Source organism: Lissotriton vulgaris, chromosome 8, assembly GCF_964263255.1.
Source record: "Lissotriton vulgaris chromosome 8, aLisVul1.2, whole genome shotgun sequence".
In the NCBI taxonomy this organism is placed as follows: domain Eukaryota; kingdom Metazoa; phylum Chordata; class Amphibia; order Caudata; family Salamandridae; genus Lissotriton; species Lissotriton vulgaris.
Genome location: NC_141696.1, coordinates 1534488864 through 1534508557, shown reverse-complemented (window position 1 = coordinate 1534508557; position 19694 = coordinate 1534488864). Strand labels below are relative to the sequence as shown.

Sequence of the window (19694 nt, the reverse complement as noted above, 5' to 3'; positions counted from 1 at the left end):
ATACTAGATCTAAGGTCTCTAAACCTTTGCATACAACCCGACCACTTCCATATAGTCACATTACAGCAGGTTCTGCCGCTGTTAAAACAAGGCGATTTCCTTTCCACATTAGATCTCAAGGACGCCTACTTCCACAATCCTATCCATCAATCTCACAGAAAGTACCTTCGATTCGTACTAGAAGGTCAACATTACCAATTCAAAATACTCCCTTTCGGAGTAACTACAGCACCTCAAGTTTTCACAAAGTGTCTAGCAGTAGTAGCAGCACACTTAAGAAGGGACAACATTCATGTCTTCCCATACCTAGACGACTGGCTAATAAAATCCAAGTCATACCACCAATGTGTATAGCACACGCATCAGACCATCTGCCTGTTACACAAGCTGGGATTCACAGTAAATCAAAAGAAGTCAAATCTCCAACCGTCTCTGTCTCAACAGTATCTAGGTGCCACAATAAGTACCTCCAAAGCAATTGCATCCCCCAATCCAACAAGGATACAAAGTATGCAAACTCTTATACAAAAATTCCAGCCACAACACTCACTACCAGCTCGAGTGTTCATGCACCTAATCAGAATGATGGCATCTTGCATCTTCATAGTACCACACGCAAGACTACAAATGCGCCCCATACAAGAGTGCTTAGCAAGTCAGTGGACTCCGGCTCAGCAACAAATAACAGATCTGGTGGTGGTGGACGATCGGACACATCGCTCTCTGCAGTGATGGAACACCAAAAATCTTTCCAAGGGCCGTCCGTTCATAGAGCTTGTTCCACAAGTGGTGCTAACCACAGACGCATCTCTCACAGGATGGAGAGCGCATTTGGAAGAACACACAGTACAGGGTACATTGACACCGCAACAAAAGCTACTCCACATAAATCATCTGGAGTTGCTAGTAATTTTTCCAGCTCTAAAATCGTTTCAACATTACCTATCAAGCAAGGCTGTACTAGTTCGTACCGACATTATGACAGCCATGTATTACATCCAAAAACAGGCGAGGGTTGAACGAGGCCAAACTACATTGACTCTGTGTTAGAGAATGGGTGGTCTGACACCTGCGCCCCCACGGTGCCCAGATCGGCCTCGAGAGCGTTACATAGAGTGACGCCGGCTATGTTAGAGCAGGCGCTCACGGAACATCCTTGTTCTCTCTCGGGGGATCCGGAAAGATACACGGAGGCCCTGCAGCGATGGCTGACTGAGAGGTTGGATGACCTTGCCCCCAGGGCAACCCCCCGGTCCACGGCGAAACGGCAATCTGCGCCTTGGTTTACAGAGGCGCTACGTATGGCTCGCAGCCAATGTAAGGTCGCTGAGCGGGCCTGGCGCCATCAATACGATGGGGAGGCCAAACTCGTCTATAGGTCGGCGGTGAAGGCCTATCACCGTGATGTTCTTCGTGCCAAGCGGGAATACCTTGCCAGGAGGATTGAGGCGTCGGCGAACTCTTGTAAGGAGATCTTCACGATTGTGAAGGAGTTCACGTCTCCCACCTCCTTATTCACCTCCGCCTGTATCACCTGATGCGTGGGCGCGTGATCTTGCCACCTTTTTCACCGACAAGATTAAGGCTATTCAGGCCTCCTTCTCGGAGAGCACGGTGGAGGGTTGCTGTGATCTTGGGGCAGGACTTGGAACATCGGCCATGCCTAAGGCTATCCTGGAGGACTTTCCACCTGTCTCCAGTGACATGTCCCGGACTCTGTTAGCCAGTCCTAAATCTGGCTCCCCACTTGACCCCTGCCCCGCCAAATTTTTGGCCGGGATGGCGGCAGTGGTGAATCCCCTGGTCAACCCGATCCTCAATGCCTCCTTGAGCGAGGGGAGTGTCCCACGCACCTGGAAAAGGGCGATGGTGATCCCCCTCCTGAAAAAGCCTGGTCTTGATGCCGAGGTCTTGGCCAATTATAGGCCATTTCACTTCTCCCAGCTCTGGCCAAGATCACTGAGAAACATGTTCATGGCGTCTTGTCGAACTTCCTAGAGTCTAACAATCTGCTCCATCCATCCCAATCCGGTTTCCGTCCGAATTTCAGTACGGAAACAGCGTTGGTGGAGGTCTCTGAGATCATCAGGGAGACCTTGGATGGGGGTGGCAAGGCCATGCTAGTCATGTTGGACCTGTCGGCGGCTTTCGACACCGTCCCCCATAAGGCGCTGCTCGCCAGGCTTTACGACATCGGCCTTAGGGGGACGGTGCTCAGATGGTTTACATCTTTCCTGGAGGGCCGCCGCCAGACGGTCTGGGTTTCCCAGAGCTCCGCCGAGATGCCGCCATTGGGTGTTGGGGTTCCACAGGGCTCTGTGTTGAGCCCGACATTATTTAACATCTTTATGTCCCCTCTGGCGGCTGCGGTTGAGGCTTACGGAGCCCAGATCGTGTCCTACGCCGATGACACACAACTCCTCTTCACATGTGAAAAAGATCAGACATTTGATGGGGAGAGAATCCGGGACTGCGTGGACAGGGTCTTCAGCTGTTTCCAGCGAAATTGTCTGAAGGCCAACTCCAGCAAGTCGGAGGTTCTGTTCTTCGGCTGTGCCTTCGATCCCGGGTGGCGGCAGTGGTGGCCGGCCGCCATGTGTCCTCCGGCACAATCGTCCTTGGTTGCCAAGAACCTGGGTGTTAAGCATGATAACAAACTTTCTCTGAGAGCGCACATCCTTGGCCTGTCCGGCACCTGTTTCGGCATCCTCAGAATGTTCCGCAAGTTTCTTCCCTTACTGTCTGCGGAACACAGACGGATTACGGTGCAGGCGCTCATCGGATCTAGGCTAGACTATGCTAATGCCCTTTTCTTAGGCCTTCCGGATTATTTGGTTCCGCGTCTGCAGGTGGCACAGAACTCGGCAGCCCGGGCAATCTTTGGTCTGCATAGACGAGCACGGGCTTCTGTGTTGCTGCAGACGCTCCATTGGCTTCCAATCCGGAAGCGGATTGTTTTCAAATCTATGACACTGGTGCACAAGGCTTTGTTTGGCTCTGGCGCAGGATATCTGAAGAAAAGATTAGCTTTCTATCGCCCTGCTCGCTCACTGCGTTCGGAATCCCTTTTCACTGCTGTGGTTCCACGCGTGAGGAAGGCCCGAATTGGGGGGCGCTCTTTCAGCCTTAAGGCCTCCCAGCTGTGGAACTCGCTTCCATTGGCACTCCGTAGCACGCCCAACTTGCTTCAATTAAGGAAGAATTTGAAGACTTGGCTTTTTAATCACTCTGTTTAGGTGGGTTTCTTTCTCCTTCTCTTTTGGGTTCTGTTTTACTTGTTATGTTGATTATACACTGTAAGTTGCCTGTGGAAAGCGCCGGGACACTCTTTTAGAGTAGCCGAGCGCTATAAAAATGCACTTTAACATAACATAACATAACATAACATAACTTTGGGTCTCAGTACCCCTCCTTTCACTCTTTTAATAAGGCAGTTAGCCACGTGAATAAAGTTGACTTAGTGGACTAAACTAACCTTTTTTAAATACACTTTCCCTTCGCTCACTACTTCACCTTCCCAGGCCCCTCACACGCACTCAACAACGGCAAGGAACAAAAGATCTCCATAAAAGTGTATCACTTTGTGTTACCCGTCAGGCATTGCAGCGCCGGCTTGACGTTGGAGCAGGAAGCCGTTGATGAGACAAGACAACCTTCGTGCGGGATGAAACAAGTCATCCAGCTAATTAGTTGTGTGAGGCTTCCCAGTTCTGACAAGGGACCCCTTTGGCTCCCTGACTACTGATTTCACATTCATCCTTAGAGAGAGAGACTACCCTGCCACACTAGCATTACCTCCTGGGGAACTTTGTACATTACTTTGTTGCATGTTCTTAGGACAGGTACACTGGACCCCCATAAATATTGTCCTTTTTTAGGCCCCCCTCTGTTGTTCACACAAGTCGTCAAAGACAACAGATACACGAGTGGGATCTTCATCCTCAAGTTCTTCAACCTTTCTTTCACAAGTAGGGCCAACCAGAGATAGATCTGTTCGCCACACACCGCAACTCCAAATGCCCAAGCTTCGCCACCAGATACCCACACCCATTGTCCAAAGTAAATGCTTTATGGATGAGTTGGTCAAACAAATTTGTGTATGCCTTTCCACCTCTCCCACTAATTACGTTAATAGTACGCAAGCTACAGCAACATTCCCTCACATTGATTCTCATAGCACCAACTTGGGCAAGACAACCGTGATACACCACATTACTAGAGCTCTCAGTAGTATCACATCAAAAATTAAAACTCTCTCCACATCTACTGACGCAGAACCATGGAGAGATCATGCAACCAGACTCAATGCAGCTCAATCTAGCGATTTGGCTTCTGAGGTCTTGGAATTTGGATACCTCAATCTTCCACCTGAATGCATGAATGTCATAAAAGAAGCGGGATGTCCCACCACTAGAGCATGCTATGCAGCCAAGTGGAAAAGGTTTGTTGTGTATTGCACAACTAACAAAATTAACCCATTAGATGTTTCCATCCAAAGCATCATATGCTACCTGCTCCATCAAAGATGTAATTTAGCGTACTCCTCAATCAGGTGACATCTTGCTGCTATGGCAGCCTACCCTCAAAACAGACAACATTTGTCATTATTTAGAGTAGCTGTCATCAAAGCATTTATGGAAGGACTCAAAAGAATAATTCCTCCCAGAATACCACCCTCCCCGGTATGGAATGTAAATATTGTTCTCACTAGACTTATGGGTCCTCCATTTGAACCATTGCATACGTGGGAATTACAGTTCCTTACATGGAAAGTTGCTTTTTTAGTTGCTATTACCTCACTCAGAAGAGTAAGTGAGATCCAGGCATTAACAATTCAAAAACCATTCATACAACTCCATCACAACAAAGTGGTTCTTAAAACAAACCCGAAATTTCAACCAATCTATTGAGTTGCCAGTATTCTTTTCTCAACCACAAACAGTTGCAGAAAGAGCTCTAAATACATTAGATGTAAAAAGAGCGCTCCTCTAATACAGTGATAGGACAAAACCATTTCGTAAAACAAAACCATTGTTTGTGTCCTTTTCTCCTCAACATAAAGGTAATCCCATTTCAAAATCTAGGATTGCAAGGTGGATTGTTAAGTGCATTCAAATTTGTTACCAAAAAGCAAAACACACTCTATCCATTCCCCCTAGGGCTCATTCCACCCGTAATTTAGGAGCATCTATGGCATTCCTAGGAAACATTCCACTAGATGATATCTGTAAACACCGCACACATTTACAAAACACTACTGTGTAGATGTGCAGGCAAAACAACAAGCTAGTGTGGGCCAGGCTGTACTCATGACATTATTTCAAACTACTGCAACAGATACTGGTGGTCACCAATAAGGGAGAAAAGCTGCTATGCAATCAATGCAATAGTGTATGGTCTGCAGCCCATATGCCTCGAACGGAAAATGCTACTTACCAGTATGTATCTGTTCTTGGCATGTAGGGCTGCAGAGCCACACACGCCCACCCGCCACCTATATCTATACCAGTAATATCTTAATTAGATACACAACACATGGACATCATTTTCTGTACTCATACAACTCCATCATTTCCCCAATGGCGAAAAACAATCTGACGATAAAGTCGATGGCCATGCGCACTACGATCTATAGGAGGAGTCATCCAACAGACAAAGACTCTTCCAAAGACAAAGTGTAATCAGCCCACCACCAGATGGCGATCTCTGCAATAGTGTGTGACTCTGCAGCCCCACATGCCAAGAACAGATGCATACTGGTAAGTAGCATTTTCCTTATAAAGCACAACGGTTACCCGAGGGTGTCCTGGTGCTGGTAGCTCACTCTACTGAGATCAAGATTGCCGGGAAGGTGTAGCTGGAAGATTCTATAAGTTAAATAGCCACGTTTGAAGTTATTTCCTGAATGCAAGGAGGTCAGTAGAGTTCCTCAGATTCCACTGGAGGGCATTCCAAGCTTTGGCTGCGCCTGTAATGAACCCTCCCCCTAGTAGCTTGCTTCGTTGGTGGTACGCTCACTAGTTTGGCTCCTAGTGAGCACAGAGTTCTTTTGGGAGTGTACCATTGAAACTGGCTAATCAAGAATTCAGGACCCTGGCCATGTAGCGCCTTGAAGACAATACATAGAGACTTGAAGTGCATCCGTTTCCTGATAGGCAGCCAGTGTAGTCTTTTAATTTCCTTAGCGACAGATACAAACTTGGGAGTACCTGTCACAAGTCTTGTTGCTGCTGTGAGAAAGTGGCTCTATATTCACTGGACCAAAGTAAGGTACAGTGCGTATAGAGTCCACAATCCCCAGGGGTAGAACAGAGGTTAAAGTCAGGTCTGACCTGACTCTCTAAAGTGGTAGCTTGGTAGAGCAGTAAGGCAGTACCAGAAGACAGTGTAAAGCATTTGTTGTACCCACTCAAGAACTGAACTCCAGGCCAATGGTTTTTATATCAAAAGACATAGTTGTTTTATTTTTAGAACCAACAGGTATCAAAATATACTTTTCTCAATATGAGTGATCTCAGGTAGTTATTTTGCAGAAAGGCAATAAACTTTGTAAGCACAATAGGTACAGTAGTTGCAATAGGCAACACAATTCTAAACACAATTTAACATTGAGCTCAATGGGTTTTCTACATAAATGCAGCCGATTACTTTATAGAATACTGTTGTAACTCCAGGACTGGATCCTAGATTCAGTCCTGGGGTCTAAGCTGAAAACAGTTTGGTAAGAACGATTTGGTTTATGCAGTGATTTTTAAAGAATATAAAGGTATTTCAAAAGTTGACACTTGGAAACTTTTCAGTGAAAAGCTAGCAATGTTATCCTATGGAAGGAAATTCAAGTCACAGGTAAAGTAGGTTCTCGTTACTTTTGTAATCCAGGACTGGACTTCTAGGTTCAGTACTGGGGTCTCTACCTAAGACAGGTAAGTAATTACGTTTTAGTAGTTGGTACGATTTTTAAGGAATATTTGTAATTTGCAAAAGTAGACCGAAGAAATTTCACAGAAAAACAGTCAATGGTTTCCTATGGAAGACAATTCAGAGTATGGGTAAGTACAGTTATAATTACGTTTGTGGTTCAGTACTGGGCTGAAAGGTACAGTACTGGCTCCTCTCCTGATCCCAGGTGAGTAATTCAAAATTTGTTACTCGGCTGATTTTAGATGAATATTTTAGAGTTCAAAACGTCACACTTAAGAAGATTTTTCGAGTCAAACCAGTCAATGTTATCGTATGGAAGGAAAGTGAGTTATCGGTTTCCAGGCGAGTACTCGACTGGTGAAGTTAAGGTACTGGGCATAGACTCAGGGGTCTCCCAGGGTCGGAAAGGTACAGTAGTTGCACCCTCAGCGGCACAGGGGCAGCCGGGTGCAGAGAGAGTAAGCCCAATGCAATCCAAAGGAGGATTGGGGGCCTTCGGTTGGTGGCTGCAAGCAAGCAGGCCATGCGGATGTGGGAGCTGAGCTCCTAGTCACTTACTCAGGGCAAGTGGGGAAGTAGAGTAGGATAGTAGTTGCACTTCCAGCGGCACTCGGGTGGCTGGGTGCAGGGTGCTTTTGAGCCGTCGGGCGCTCAATGGTATCCAATGGACTTCGGGTCCCAGTCTCCGGGGGGATGTCCTCATGATCTGGATCACTCGAGCACAGGCCGGGCTTGGCGGGAGCAGAGTGGGCTGGATTTGCGGTTCCTTGCTGGCACAAGGGGGATTGCTGTTGGAGCAGAGCCTCTGCTCATGAGAGTCCCAGTCTGTTAGAGGGTCAAGTCAGGCAGATCCTCCGGGTTGTTCAAGGTTGCTGTCCGCAGGAGTCGCCGGGATTTAGCAGGAGCAGGTTCCAGGGTCAACAGGCCGCTGTGGCTGGGGCCAAGTCAGTTGGTGTTGTCCTGTTGTTAGCAGCTGCACAGCGGGTCTTCTTCTTCTTGATCTTCTTTCTTGTTTGCTTATCGGGATCTGAGGAAGGAAGGTTCAGGGTGTCTCTAAATATTGAATTTAGGGATGTTACAGGTAGGGCAAGGGCAGGGACCAATAGGTCCCTGTCCTGGGGTAGGTACACCCCCTAGTCTGCTCCTCTCCGGTGGAAGGAGGGCAGGAGCCTAGCAGTGATTGGGCAGGGCTCCCCATCTTCAAGATGGCCAGAGCCCGGGGCCGTGCTTCACGTCGCCTCTCCCACCTGAGGGGTGAGGTTGGCACAGGCTGGCCCCCCCACCCCCCCTTCCTGACGTAGGGTTTCCCGCCAGTCTTTCCACCAAAGTGGGGGTCAGAGCTGGTGGGGGCCAGTTGCTGAGTACAGCAAATGGTCTGGAGAATCTCACAGCGGCGGCAGGCCTTTGAAGCTTTACCCTGCTCATCCTGGGGAGGAGACCTAGCACCTCGCCCAGGATGTGCATAATTACAGGCCCAGGAGAGCGGGGGGCTCTCCACCCAGGAGTCCAGCAACCTGTCTGCTGTGTGGCAGCCTCTCAGTCCAGACGTGGATTGTAAGTTAGGTTTTCATGGGGCATCTCTAAGATGCCCTCTGGTGCTTTGTACATTAAATCCCACACTGGCATCAGTGCGGATTTAATGTGCTGAGAAGTTTGATATCAAACTTGTCAGTCTTCAGTGTAGCCATTATGGTGCTGTGGAGTTCGTAATGACAACCTCCCAGCACCATTTACTCTTAACGGTACCACTGCCCTTACAGTGCCCAGGAATGGCCCTGGGTACTGTAGGGGCACAGGGCTCATTCACCTGTGCCCCCCACTGCTGGCATAGGGCACCCAGCTAGAGGGTGACTGAGGTATGCTAGGTTAGTGGGTTTTGTGGGCATGGCACACGGATGTGTGCCATGTCGACTCTCTGCTTAGTACTGAACGTAGACACTCAGCCTGCACGGGCAGTGTGTGGGTGTCAGGGTACAGGGCCCCTAAGGGTGGCACAATAAGTGCTGCAGCCCTTAGGGGTCTTCTCTGGTCACCATGCCCTGGGTACCTAGGGTACCATTTACTAGGGGCTGACAGGTGGCCAGAGATGCAAATTGGGTTTTGGTTTCAACACAGTTTTAGAGAAGGAACACAGGCCCTGGGCACCTGGTTGGCAGGAGCCCAGGGCACACTCAGTCAAAGCACATCAGCAGTTCAGCAAAATGTGGGGGCATACCAATGTAAGAAAGATGGCACTTTCTCACAGCCGCGTTTTGCAGGATCTACAATTTATTTGGGTGCCACACTTGGATATTCAAGTAAAGCCCATTGCAGTAATCCAGCTGTGATAAAATAAGGGATGAGACGACCATTTGTAAACTGTCTTCTGGCAGGAATGGCTTGACCTTTTCAATCAGTTTAAGAGAATGACAGGTGCCCAAGGTCGTGGCATTTATCTGGTCCTCAAAACTCAGTCTTTCATCCACCATAACACCCAGATTCTTTGCCTTCCTCGCAGGTTTAAAGAGGATGCCCAGATCTGACAGCCACCAGTCCGGGGTCCAGAAGTTGGCCTTATTTCCGAACATGAGGATCTCAGTTTTGCCTGAGTTTAATTTCAGGCCATTCTGTGTCATCCAACTTTTGACTGCTTCCATGCAGTCATGAAACTTCTTGCTCATCCCTATTTCTTGTCCCGGCAGCAGTGTCACTACAATTTGTGTGTCATTTGCATTTGAAGTAAGACTGCATCCATAAAATCTGATCAGGGGGGTCAAAGGCGCCACATAAATATTAAAGAGGGTAAGGCTAAGGGACGACCCTTGCAGCACTACACATGGCAAAGAAAAAGGTTTAGAGTAGAATTTCCCTAGGGACAATATTTGTGTTCTATCAGTTAAAAAAGCTTTTAATAGCATCCATGCCTTACCCTTGACTCCACACTACAACAAACAGTCCATCAGGAGATCATGATGGACCGCGTAGAAGCCGCCAATAGGTCCAGCATAATCAGGGCAGCCTCCCCTCCTTGGCTTTCCAAATTTCTTCCATTGATTTAATCAAAGCCGACTCCGTACTGTGCCCTTCTCTAAATCCATACCGAGTGGGGTCCAATAGCTTATTCTTGTAAAGAAAGGTTTCCACTATGGGGATGGTTGGCCAGAGGATCATTGAGGTTTACGGATTGTTTCTTTCGTCGGAGTGGAGGACTTTCAAGGTAGAGCGCTCTGGTTGGGGGGGAGCAGAGATGTTGGAAATGGCGTTGATTTTCTTTCTCGAGTAGTGGCCGTGTTTTGTGCAGAGTTCCTAGGATGGGGTGATGGTTGTGGGGCTGGTGGATTTGGACGGGATTTCCGTCATAATCGTGAAGATTTCTTTGGAGGTGTTGAAGGTGCTTTTGATTCTTTCAGTGACTGCTACATGCTTGGTGTTTTTGAAGCACTGGTAGTAGATCCCAATGGCTGATATGTAGTAGTCGGTGTTGTCGTGGGAATGGTGTCATTTTCGTTGTAGCGTACTTTGTGGGTATGAGTTCATCAATCAATCAAACATTTGTAGTCCGCGCTACTCACCCTCAAAACGCTTTGTGGGAGGGGGGGGGGCGAAGAGGCAGCTACTGGTCGAACAGCCAGATCTTGAGCAGTCTCCTGAAGGTCAGCAGGTCCTGGGTCTGACCAGGGTGAACGGGGGAGGGTGTTCCATCTTTTGGCGGCAAGGTGGGAGAATGATCTGCCACTGGTGGTCGTTCGGCGGATGCGGGGGACGGTGGCAAAGTCGGAGGAGCTAATCTGGCGATTTGGAGTGTAGAAGGACAGTCGTTCGTTAAGGTATGTTGGTCCAGCGTTGTGAAGTGCTTTGTGAGTGTGGGTGAGGCGCATGAAGGTGATCCTCCTGTTGACCGGGAGCCAATGCAGGGGTCTCAGGTGGGTGGTGATGTGGCTGTGGCGTGGGAGTCCGATGATGAGGCGTGCGGAGGCGTTTTGTATGCGTTTGAGTCTCTTCTGAAGTGTGGCCGTGGTTCCTGCGTAGAGGGCGTTGCCATGATCCAGCCTGCTGCTGACGAGTGGTTGGGTGACTGTCCTTCTGGTTTCAGTGGGGATCCATCTGTAGATCTTGCTGAGCATGCAGAGGGTGTTGAAGCAGGAGGAGGCAACAGCGTTGTCTTGCTGGGTCATAGAGAGCGTTGAGTCCAGAATGACCCCCAGGTTGTGTGTGTGGTTGGAGAGTGTCGGGGCAGCTCCCAGCGTGGCTGGTCACCAGGGGTCGTCCCATGCAGAGGGGGTGGGACCGAGGATGAGGACCTCCGTCTGATCAGAGTTCAGTTTCAGCCGGGTAGTCTTCATCCAGTCTGCGACAGCCTTCATTCCCTCGTGGAGGTTGGATTTGGTGGTGGCTGGGTCCTTGGTGAGTGAGAGGATCAGCTGAGTGTCGTCGGCGTACAAGATGTTGAGGTGATGTGCTCGGACGATGTTGGCGAACGGTGCCATGCAGATGTTGAAACGGGTCAGGCTGAGGGATGATCCTTTGGGTACGCCGCAGGTGATCGTGGTGGCTTCGGAACCGAAGGAGTGGGGGGGGGGGGACTCTCTGAGATCTGCTGGTGAGGAAGGAGGTGATCCAGTCCAAGGTTTTGTATCGTATCCTTGCGTCGTGAAGGCGTGTGCGCAGGGTGTGGTGGCAGACGGTGTTGAAGGCGGCCGAGAGGTCCAGGCGGATGAGGGCGGAAATTTCGCTGTTGTCCAGTAGGGTTCTAATGTCGTCAGAGCCGGCGATGAGGGCGGTTTCGGTGCTGTGATTGCTACGGAAGCTGGATTGGGAGGAGTTCAGGACATTGGTATTCTCCAGGAAGTGGGTCAGTTGTTAGTTGACGGTCTTCTCCATGACTTTTGCCGGTAACGGGAGCAGGGAAGGGGGTCGAAAGTTCTTGAGGTCCTTTGGGTCCTCCTTGGGTTTCTTGAGTAATGCCTTGATCTCGGCCTGTTTCCATCTCTCCGGGAAGGTGGCGAATCGAAGGAGTTGTTGATGATCTTACGGAGTTGGGGCGCGATGATGGAGCTTGCATTGTTGAAGATCTGGTGGGGGGAGGGGTCAGAAGGTGAGCCGGAGTGGATGGTGTTCATGATCTTGATGGCGTCTTCATCGTTGACGTTGTGCCAGGAGAGCAGAAGGTTGGTGAGTGTTGAGTCGGAGTGTTGGCGTCTGTCGTTGGCGTCGGGGTGTCAAAGCTGTTGTGGATGTCTGCAATCTTGCGGTGGAAGAAGGTGGCCAGGGAGTCACATTGGAACTGGAGCTGGGGCTGGTGCGTTCTTTCTCGATGTTGAAGAGCTCTTTCCTGTTGTGTGCATTGTTGCCGATGTGTTCCTTGAAGGAGGTTCTTGTGACGGATTGGATGAGTTAGTGGTGCTTGCGTCTGGTGTTTATGAGAGCTGCGTAGTTGTCTGGTGTCTAGTTGTTGCGCCACTGTTTTCTAGAGTCTTCGGCAGTTTTGCTTGGAGTTCTGGAGGTCGGTGTTGAACCAGGTGGCTCTTTTGTAGGTGCGCCTGTTCGAAGGTTTCCTGAAAGGGGCGAGGGTGTTGGAGCAGTCGTCGATCCATTGTCTGAAGTTGTGGGCCGCTGCGGTGGTCTCAGGTGGTGGGTCTCGAGCGAGTGTGGTGATGAGTTGGTCTTCGTGACTTTTTTTCCAGCTGCGGTGTGGGATACGTTGCGTTTGGTTGTGCGTGATGTGTTTCTCGAAGAAGTGGATGCAGTGGTGGTCCGTCCAGTGGAGTTTGGTGGTGAGGCTGAAGGTGATTTGGTCGCTGGCGGAGTAGATGGGGTCGAGCGTGTGTCCGGCGGAGTGGGTGGGTGCCGTGACGAGCTGTTTGAGCCAGAGGTTGGCGAGGTTGTCTATCAGCGTTGTGAAGTTGTTGTCGTTGGCGTTCTTGAGGTGGAAGTTCAGGTCTCCGAGGAGGATGTAGTCTGTGGAGGCGAGGGCGTGCAAGCTGATGAGATCGGTGATGGAATTGCTGAACTGTGGTCGGGGTCCCGGATGTCTGTAGACGAGGGTTCCTCTGAGGTTGGAGTTGTGGTCGAAGTCGATCTGGAAGTGTAGGTGTTCGGCCATGCCGAGGGAGTCTTCGGTGTTGAAATTCTGATGGTGTTCCTGTGGACGATGGCGATTCCTCCTCCTGGTTTGTTGTTTCGGTCCCTGCGGGTGATCTTGTAGCCGTCCAGGATGGCTATGGCTATGTCAGGTGCCAAGGAGGTATTCATCCAGGTCTCCGCCAGGAAGGCGACGTCGGGGGAGGAGCCGAGCAGGTCCCAGAGTTCGACGCCGTGCTTGTGGACTGAGCGGGTGTTGATTAGTATGCAGCTGAGGTTGTTTTGGTCTGCCGTGGTGTGGTGGTCAGGGCGTGCAGGCGTGCGCTGGCTGGTGTAGCTGCAGTTGCAGCAGGTGAAGGGTTCGTGGGTGAGCTTAGGGGTGGCCTGCAAGCAGGTAGAATTTCGGCTGGCATTGAGTGCGTGGATGGTGTTGGCGTCGTAGTGGCGTTGGGTGTTGTGGTGGTTTCGGGGGCTAGGGGGTCTGGCGCTGGGCGCGGTCCAGGTGCAGCGGGCTTGCCTTAGGCGCGCCAGCAGCACGGTCACCATAAGAAGGGGAGGGGAGGGGGCGGGAGCAGAGGTAGGGGGTGGGAGCGGGCTGGATCAGTGGGCAGGGTCGCAGGGCCATCAGCAATTGGAAGAAAGGCAGAACACAGGCACAATAACAGAAATGAACAGACAGTGACAAAGCGAACAGGAATTAAAACAAACAGTGAAAATGAAAGCAAAGCGAGAAGGGAAACAACAGGAGCACTATCAGGGCACACAAGGCACTAAGAGGGTCAATTAAGCGAGATGGGAATGAAACAGACGAAGAAAACAGTGACAATTAGATCAACACAGGAAAGAGAACAACAGGGGCACTATCAGGGCATACGAGGCAGTAAGAGGGACAAGGGTGGCATCTACAATGGTGAACTGCAGGGGTTTGAGCAGCGGCGCAGGACGGGCTGCTGGCTCGAACCCTGGAATGGAGCTGGAGGCTGGAGGACCGGCTGAGTGGCGAGGCTGCAGGGGGGAGTACTGGTCTTGACCCAAGTCAGGCTTGCTTATGGCTTGGACTGGGGCGTGGGGGTGGTTTCCAGTGTTCGAATGGGGATTTTCGCAGGGGGTGATTCACTTGTTGCAGATGTGATGGAGCATGCTTGGTTGTCGTGATGTAGTGTGTGTTGTTGTGAGGTGGTGGAGATGTTAGTGCAGTTCTGTGTACGGTGTGGTGGGTGGGGGTCTGGGTTGGGGCAGCAAAACCCGCTTTCTGTCTGGAGATACCAGGGTGCAATGTGGGGACAGGCATCTGGGGTTGAGGGCACAAAGTGTTTCAGCCAAGTAGCTTCTCAGGCTGCGATGGGTGGTCGGTGGATTGGGGGGTCCTAATACTGGGCACCAATGGGTACAGATGGGCTTGCCTTTGCCATGCCAGTGATTTTATTTATTCTTCAGCTACCATTAAGAAGAGTTCTGGGATGGTAGAGAAGAGGAGAAGGTGATGGGCAGCACAATCACCACTGGACCAGAAAAGGCAGGATGGAGAGTGGAAAGGGGAAACGAGATACATTCAGGGAGAAGGAGCTGAAAAACAAGTAGAATGAAGAAGAGGAGAGAGAAGAAAGATGAGAGAGAAGAAAGAGCAAGAAGCGGAATGTCACAAATAGAAAGACTGCAGGAGGCAGAAGAAGAGGGGTAGGAGGCAAGCAGTGCAAAAAATGTGGCAGACAACGAAGGGCAGTAGAGGAGAGGCATAAGGGGTACAAGAAAGAGTCTGTGAGAGGTGAGAAAAAGAGAAGAGCTAGACACAATGTAAAGTACAATAGAGGCAGTAAGAGGAGAAAACGAGGCCCAAAGAAAGGGACAGTAAATAGAAAAGAGGCACAAATCAAGAGACCACAGGGATCTGGCACAGAAGGGAAGCTGTAGGCGTTGGAGGAGAAACATCACAGGTCCAACAGGGTCCAGCGTTTTGGATGGAGGACCGAGACACGGGAGTGGGGGGGCTCCAGAGCACAACTCGAGGGGAAGGGTCAAGCAGGATCAGGCAACCTCCTTCTGTTCTATGTCCGTTGTGATTATCATTTTGGCCCTATTGGACCTGCAGTTGCCTATTAGCCAGTCGAGGCTACAACTTGATCATCACAACGGTCCATACTGGGCAGCAGTTGCCTTTGGCCCATTCGGGTCGGCACCAGCTATAATTATCGCTTTTTTATAGAACGTCTCCTTAGAATGGGCCTAAGATTAATCACAATTAGGACAATAAATGTCACACATAAATAACAATTCAAAAAGAGAAAACAAACTACTTTCATAGTAAAAGAGATTTAATTCAAACTGGCCAATGTGAAAAAGCATGCTTAGTACTCAAGTACGTCATACAATTCTAAAGCAAAATACAAAGTGTGAAAAGAAAAGAGATATAAAGACATATGGCTCAAGTTCAATCAGCATTCGTAAAGCACAGCAATGTCACCCGTAGAATTATCTGGGTGCTTTGGATTTGACGTCTCCGTCGAAGAGCCACTATGTTTGTAGATTACCTAGCACTTCAGTAGTAGGACTTTGTCCACATCATGATGTGTTTATAATTTTTAAATAAACATGTTATAATTGGTTTTCTTTTAATTTTCAGTAGAGCAGTCAAAAGAAGACAGTACACGTGAGAAAGAGCCACATGCATCTGCTGACTATAAGAAAGTTTCACCGCTGAAATCCACAACTAAGCTGTATCAAATAATTCAAACAGACAAAAACCTTTTATGCTGTACAGTGTGTGAACATAGCTTTACTGAAAAGGAGTCTCTTCAAGTTCATATGGGGATTCACAGAGGGATAAAGCTCTTTCCCTGCAACAAGTGTGAAAAAAGCTTTACTCAGAAGGCAAATCTTCAGCGTCACATGAGAATCCACATGGGAGTAAAGCCATTTCCCTGCACAGAATGTGAAAAAAGCTTTAGGCAATATTGTGATATGCAACGTCACATGAGAATCCACACAGGAGTGAAGCCTTTTCATTGCACAGAGTGTGGGAAACGTTTTACTCAGAAGGCACATCTACAAGGTCACCTGCGAATTCACACAGTGGTGAAGCCAATTCCTTGCCCGGAGTGTGAGAAGAGTTTTACTCAGCATTGTGACCATCAGTGTCACAGGCGCATTCAGACAGGAGGGAAGCCTTTTCACTGCACAGTGTGTGGGAGGAGCTTTTCTCTAAAGACCACTCTACAATGCCACATGAAAACCCACACAAGAGCGAAGCCGTTCTCCTGAAGTCAATGTAAGAAGAGATTTAATTGTAATAATAATCTTCACCAGCACCTGAGAATTGATAAAGGAATTAAACCCCCATTGCTGCGCTAAGTGGTCAAAACATTTACTAAAAGAGTTCATGCAAATGTAACATCAGGTCTGTACTGAAACGGTCTATGATGGGAGTCGATTTGCCTCACATGAGAAAGCTGAAATCCAAATTGTAATAGTAATGAGTATGGTTGTCCATTCAGCTTCAAAACCAGGCACAGAATGTACAAATGTTGCTTATTTGTTTCAGAACAACTGTAACTCTTTCACGTTACTAGACTGTTATCACATTGTTGAAGGTCTTGCAACAACTGCATTGAAGAAAGGTCCTCAAAAAGAACATTCATGAAAAAACTCAGTGTTCTGTTATGCAGGGTGAATGACCTTTAGAGTCAAGCATTTGTTGGTAGTTGGCCATTATCATTCCAGAACTCGTAATAAGGTTGCCAATTTAAACAAATTACTTTAATCTGCCGTTTCTTAAACACTGATGGCACCTCATCCAGATCTGCCTTCAGCATTTGGCTTGAAGCTGAACCCCACCAAAATGAAATTGCTGCTATTCACCAAAAGCTACTAACTACTGTTAGTCCAACCCTGTCTCAGTGGCATGAGTCTGGGCTGCTTCAGCCCCAACTTTACTTTATTTTTTTAAAGAGGCAGAATAGAACAAGATAAATGGAGGAAAAGGGCTGGACAGAGACTGTGGTAGTGGATTTTACCAACAGGGTGCCTATGGGAAAAGACAAACCCAATGCCAGTTTTACAAGTGTTGAACAGTAGTATTGAAAAACGCCCAATGAGTCCTCTAGATGTGGCGTCCATATTCAAGTTTGTCAAAGTCTGCTCTTATCGCTTCAGAAATATCTCTTTTATGAGACAGTATATCTTTTGTACCCACTGAAAGACCTAGTTTGTCAATTTTTGGAAGGTTAGCTTAAACATTATTTTGATCATAAATTTTAACAAGTATGTATGTACACATGCCACATGTTTACATCCTCATTCAACATTCACTCTCCCTGTTCACACAGTCCTTATAGAGGTTTTGACACTTTAACAAGTTGTTTTCAGAAGCATTGATTTGTTGAGCCAGAAGTGAGAGTATATTAAAAACATAATCTCTAAAAAATAAATGGGATTAGTCTCCATAGACAATCACAACAATATCAAACTTGCTGATAAAGGGGGTGGTACGGTTTTACAAACTCTCTTGAAATTCTCCATCAGTTATATGTTATAAGTATTACACCAAGCACAGGGGTGATCCCACAGAATGAAGTGATAAGTGTCACAAATGAGGCATAATGTGTGGGGTTTCCTAGTCGAAATGAACTTGAATTCCTAAACAAAAAAATGTAAGAATTCCCACAATTTATCCCTTACCAGAGATTCACAAACCACTAAAAAACCTTCCAATGAGAAATATAGTTTATAGAAGGAGTTGTATTTTGGAGTCGTTCTGTCAGTGTATCGACTGATTCATACAAACTGTTGTATCATCTACAAGTGCTTATGTTATAGCAGCTTAAACGATTTTTTTTTTTACTGTATGATACAAATCTAGGTCATACTAAAAATACAATTTCTGTATATAGTAATATATACCCAACACACACCTTTATATGATACCAGAACTGTTTTGAACAAAATAGAAGGTTGGTAATGATCCCCACAGATTTTATTGTCTCTGTCTAGGAGCTGGGTTTGTTCTGGACCTGGCAAACCTAGCTTGGATAGTTTTGAATATCTTCATCATCATATATATATATATATATATATATATATATATATATATATATATATATATACTGATACACACCCCTTTTTGACACATAGCACACATTGAAGACAATACATTGGTGATGGTTTCCTAAATTGGAGGTGATAGTTGGTCACTCTTGAAGTATTATAAATCTGGTTAAACTCCAGGTCAGGGGACATTGAATTTATCATGTACTATAATAATAAGGTCTAGAAGGTACTGTAAGATGAATTTTGAGACAAGATAACAAAAAGTGACCAAATAAAGAAGCTTCTGAACAAACATTTGCACCTTGCTATGGATGTTTTAGATTTAAACAAGGATGAAGCATTTGTGATACCGTAGTTAATTGTATGTTGCCAGTTGTCTGGGCTCTTACCGTTTTGTATCTATGGGGCTCTTCCATCTATCTCTGGTCATTTTAAGTCCCTGTGCCTTCTTTTGGATTGAAACACTATTTTGAGCATGAAAACATACAGCATCTTTTTTGTGTAAAACAAAAATGAATTGTGGATCATGAGAGCAATAAATGATCAAGATTTGAGCCATGGTACAGTTAAACATTATGTGGAAGTACATGATGGTGAATATAAGAATCTCTGATCCCAGATGAGGTAACAGACAGTTTGATGGCATGAGTGGTTGTAGATATTCATGCTGAGCATAAACCTGCCATGTAGTGTTGGGCATGGATGTGTGCAAGTTGTTTTTCTTCGAGAAGTCTCTTGAGTCACGAGGTGTAGTGACTCCTCTTGTTTGCAATGCGAATGGCCCTCGACTTCATTGTTAGATTGTGTTTTTTCTACCATTGGGATCAGTTGCGTACTCCTCTGCTCCATCTCAACAACGTTGGAAAAGTAGCATTTAAGCCTCTAATGTCCGTATTGTTGTAGATTGCGGTTACTAATAGTATACATTGGTCGCCTATCGATGCTGATGCATTCCAGCCGACCAAGGCCCAGAGAGCCTTCGCCCTTCAGGGTGGATTGTTCTTTTCCAAGTTCCATTCACAATTTGCCCACCTGGTGATGGAACAGACACCTTTTTGCCCATTGTCATGCCAAATTTCCACATTCCGACTAATGCATGGTCTGAAACTTGTGCTTGTCGCCAGATCATCAAGACTATCTGTGAGGCATTTAAGTGCTTCCGCCTGAAGAAGACGCTGCAAGATTCCTGGTCAAGATGACTCGAAATGTCCAGACGAAGTCGACAACACCCCAGACATTTTTGGATCTGAAGAATACTACCACGAGGCACAAACTCAGGGCTTTGAAGCAGAAGAGGAAAACCTCCTCTCATGGCGACAACTCGGGATCCAAACTCGAAATTAAGGACATTCTACCGGATCAAACAGTGAGTAATGTGCCCCATCCATCCCAACCACAATCTATCTCAAAAGACTATTCCGAAGAGTCGGCAGTCTGGCTTAGACCAACAACAGTCTTCTCATGGGCCACCTTGACCTTCAGGCCATGGTCGGCACCGAACAGCTGTACCGGAAAGGCCTAGTCCTTGCTCGGCACCCAAGCAACAGAATAAGGCCCATCCCCACCAGGCATCAGCCTTGAGTCGAGACTCGAAATAGAAAACCTGTCACCCAAACTGAGGGGTACCTCGGCACAGAAATCAAGTACTTCGACACCGAGAACATCGGCTT

General features: G+C 47.7%; 1 protein-coding gene across 1 annotated transcript in view; it reads left to right on the top strand.

Moving 5' to 3' along the window:
• The window catches only part of LOC147700301 (uncharacterized), a 91332-nt gene extending 73016 nt beyond the window's left edge, over positions 1–18316 (top strand). The window contains exon 8 of the mRNA XM_086935664.1: positions 15602–18316. Within this exon, the coding sequence (XP_086791790.1) occupies positions 15602–16239 (638 nt within the window). The 3' untranslated portion in view covers positions 16240–18316. The remainder of the gene's footprint in view (positions 1–15601) is intronic.
• The last annotated feature ends 1378 nt before the right edge of the window (positions 18317–19694 follow it).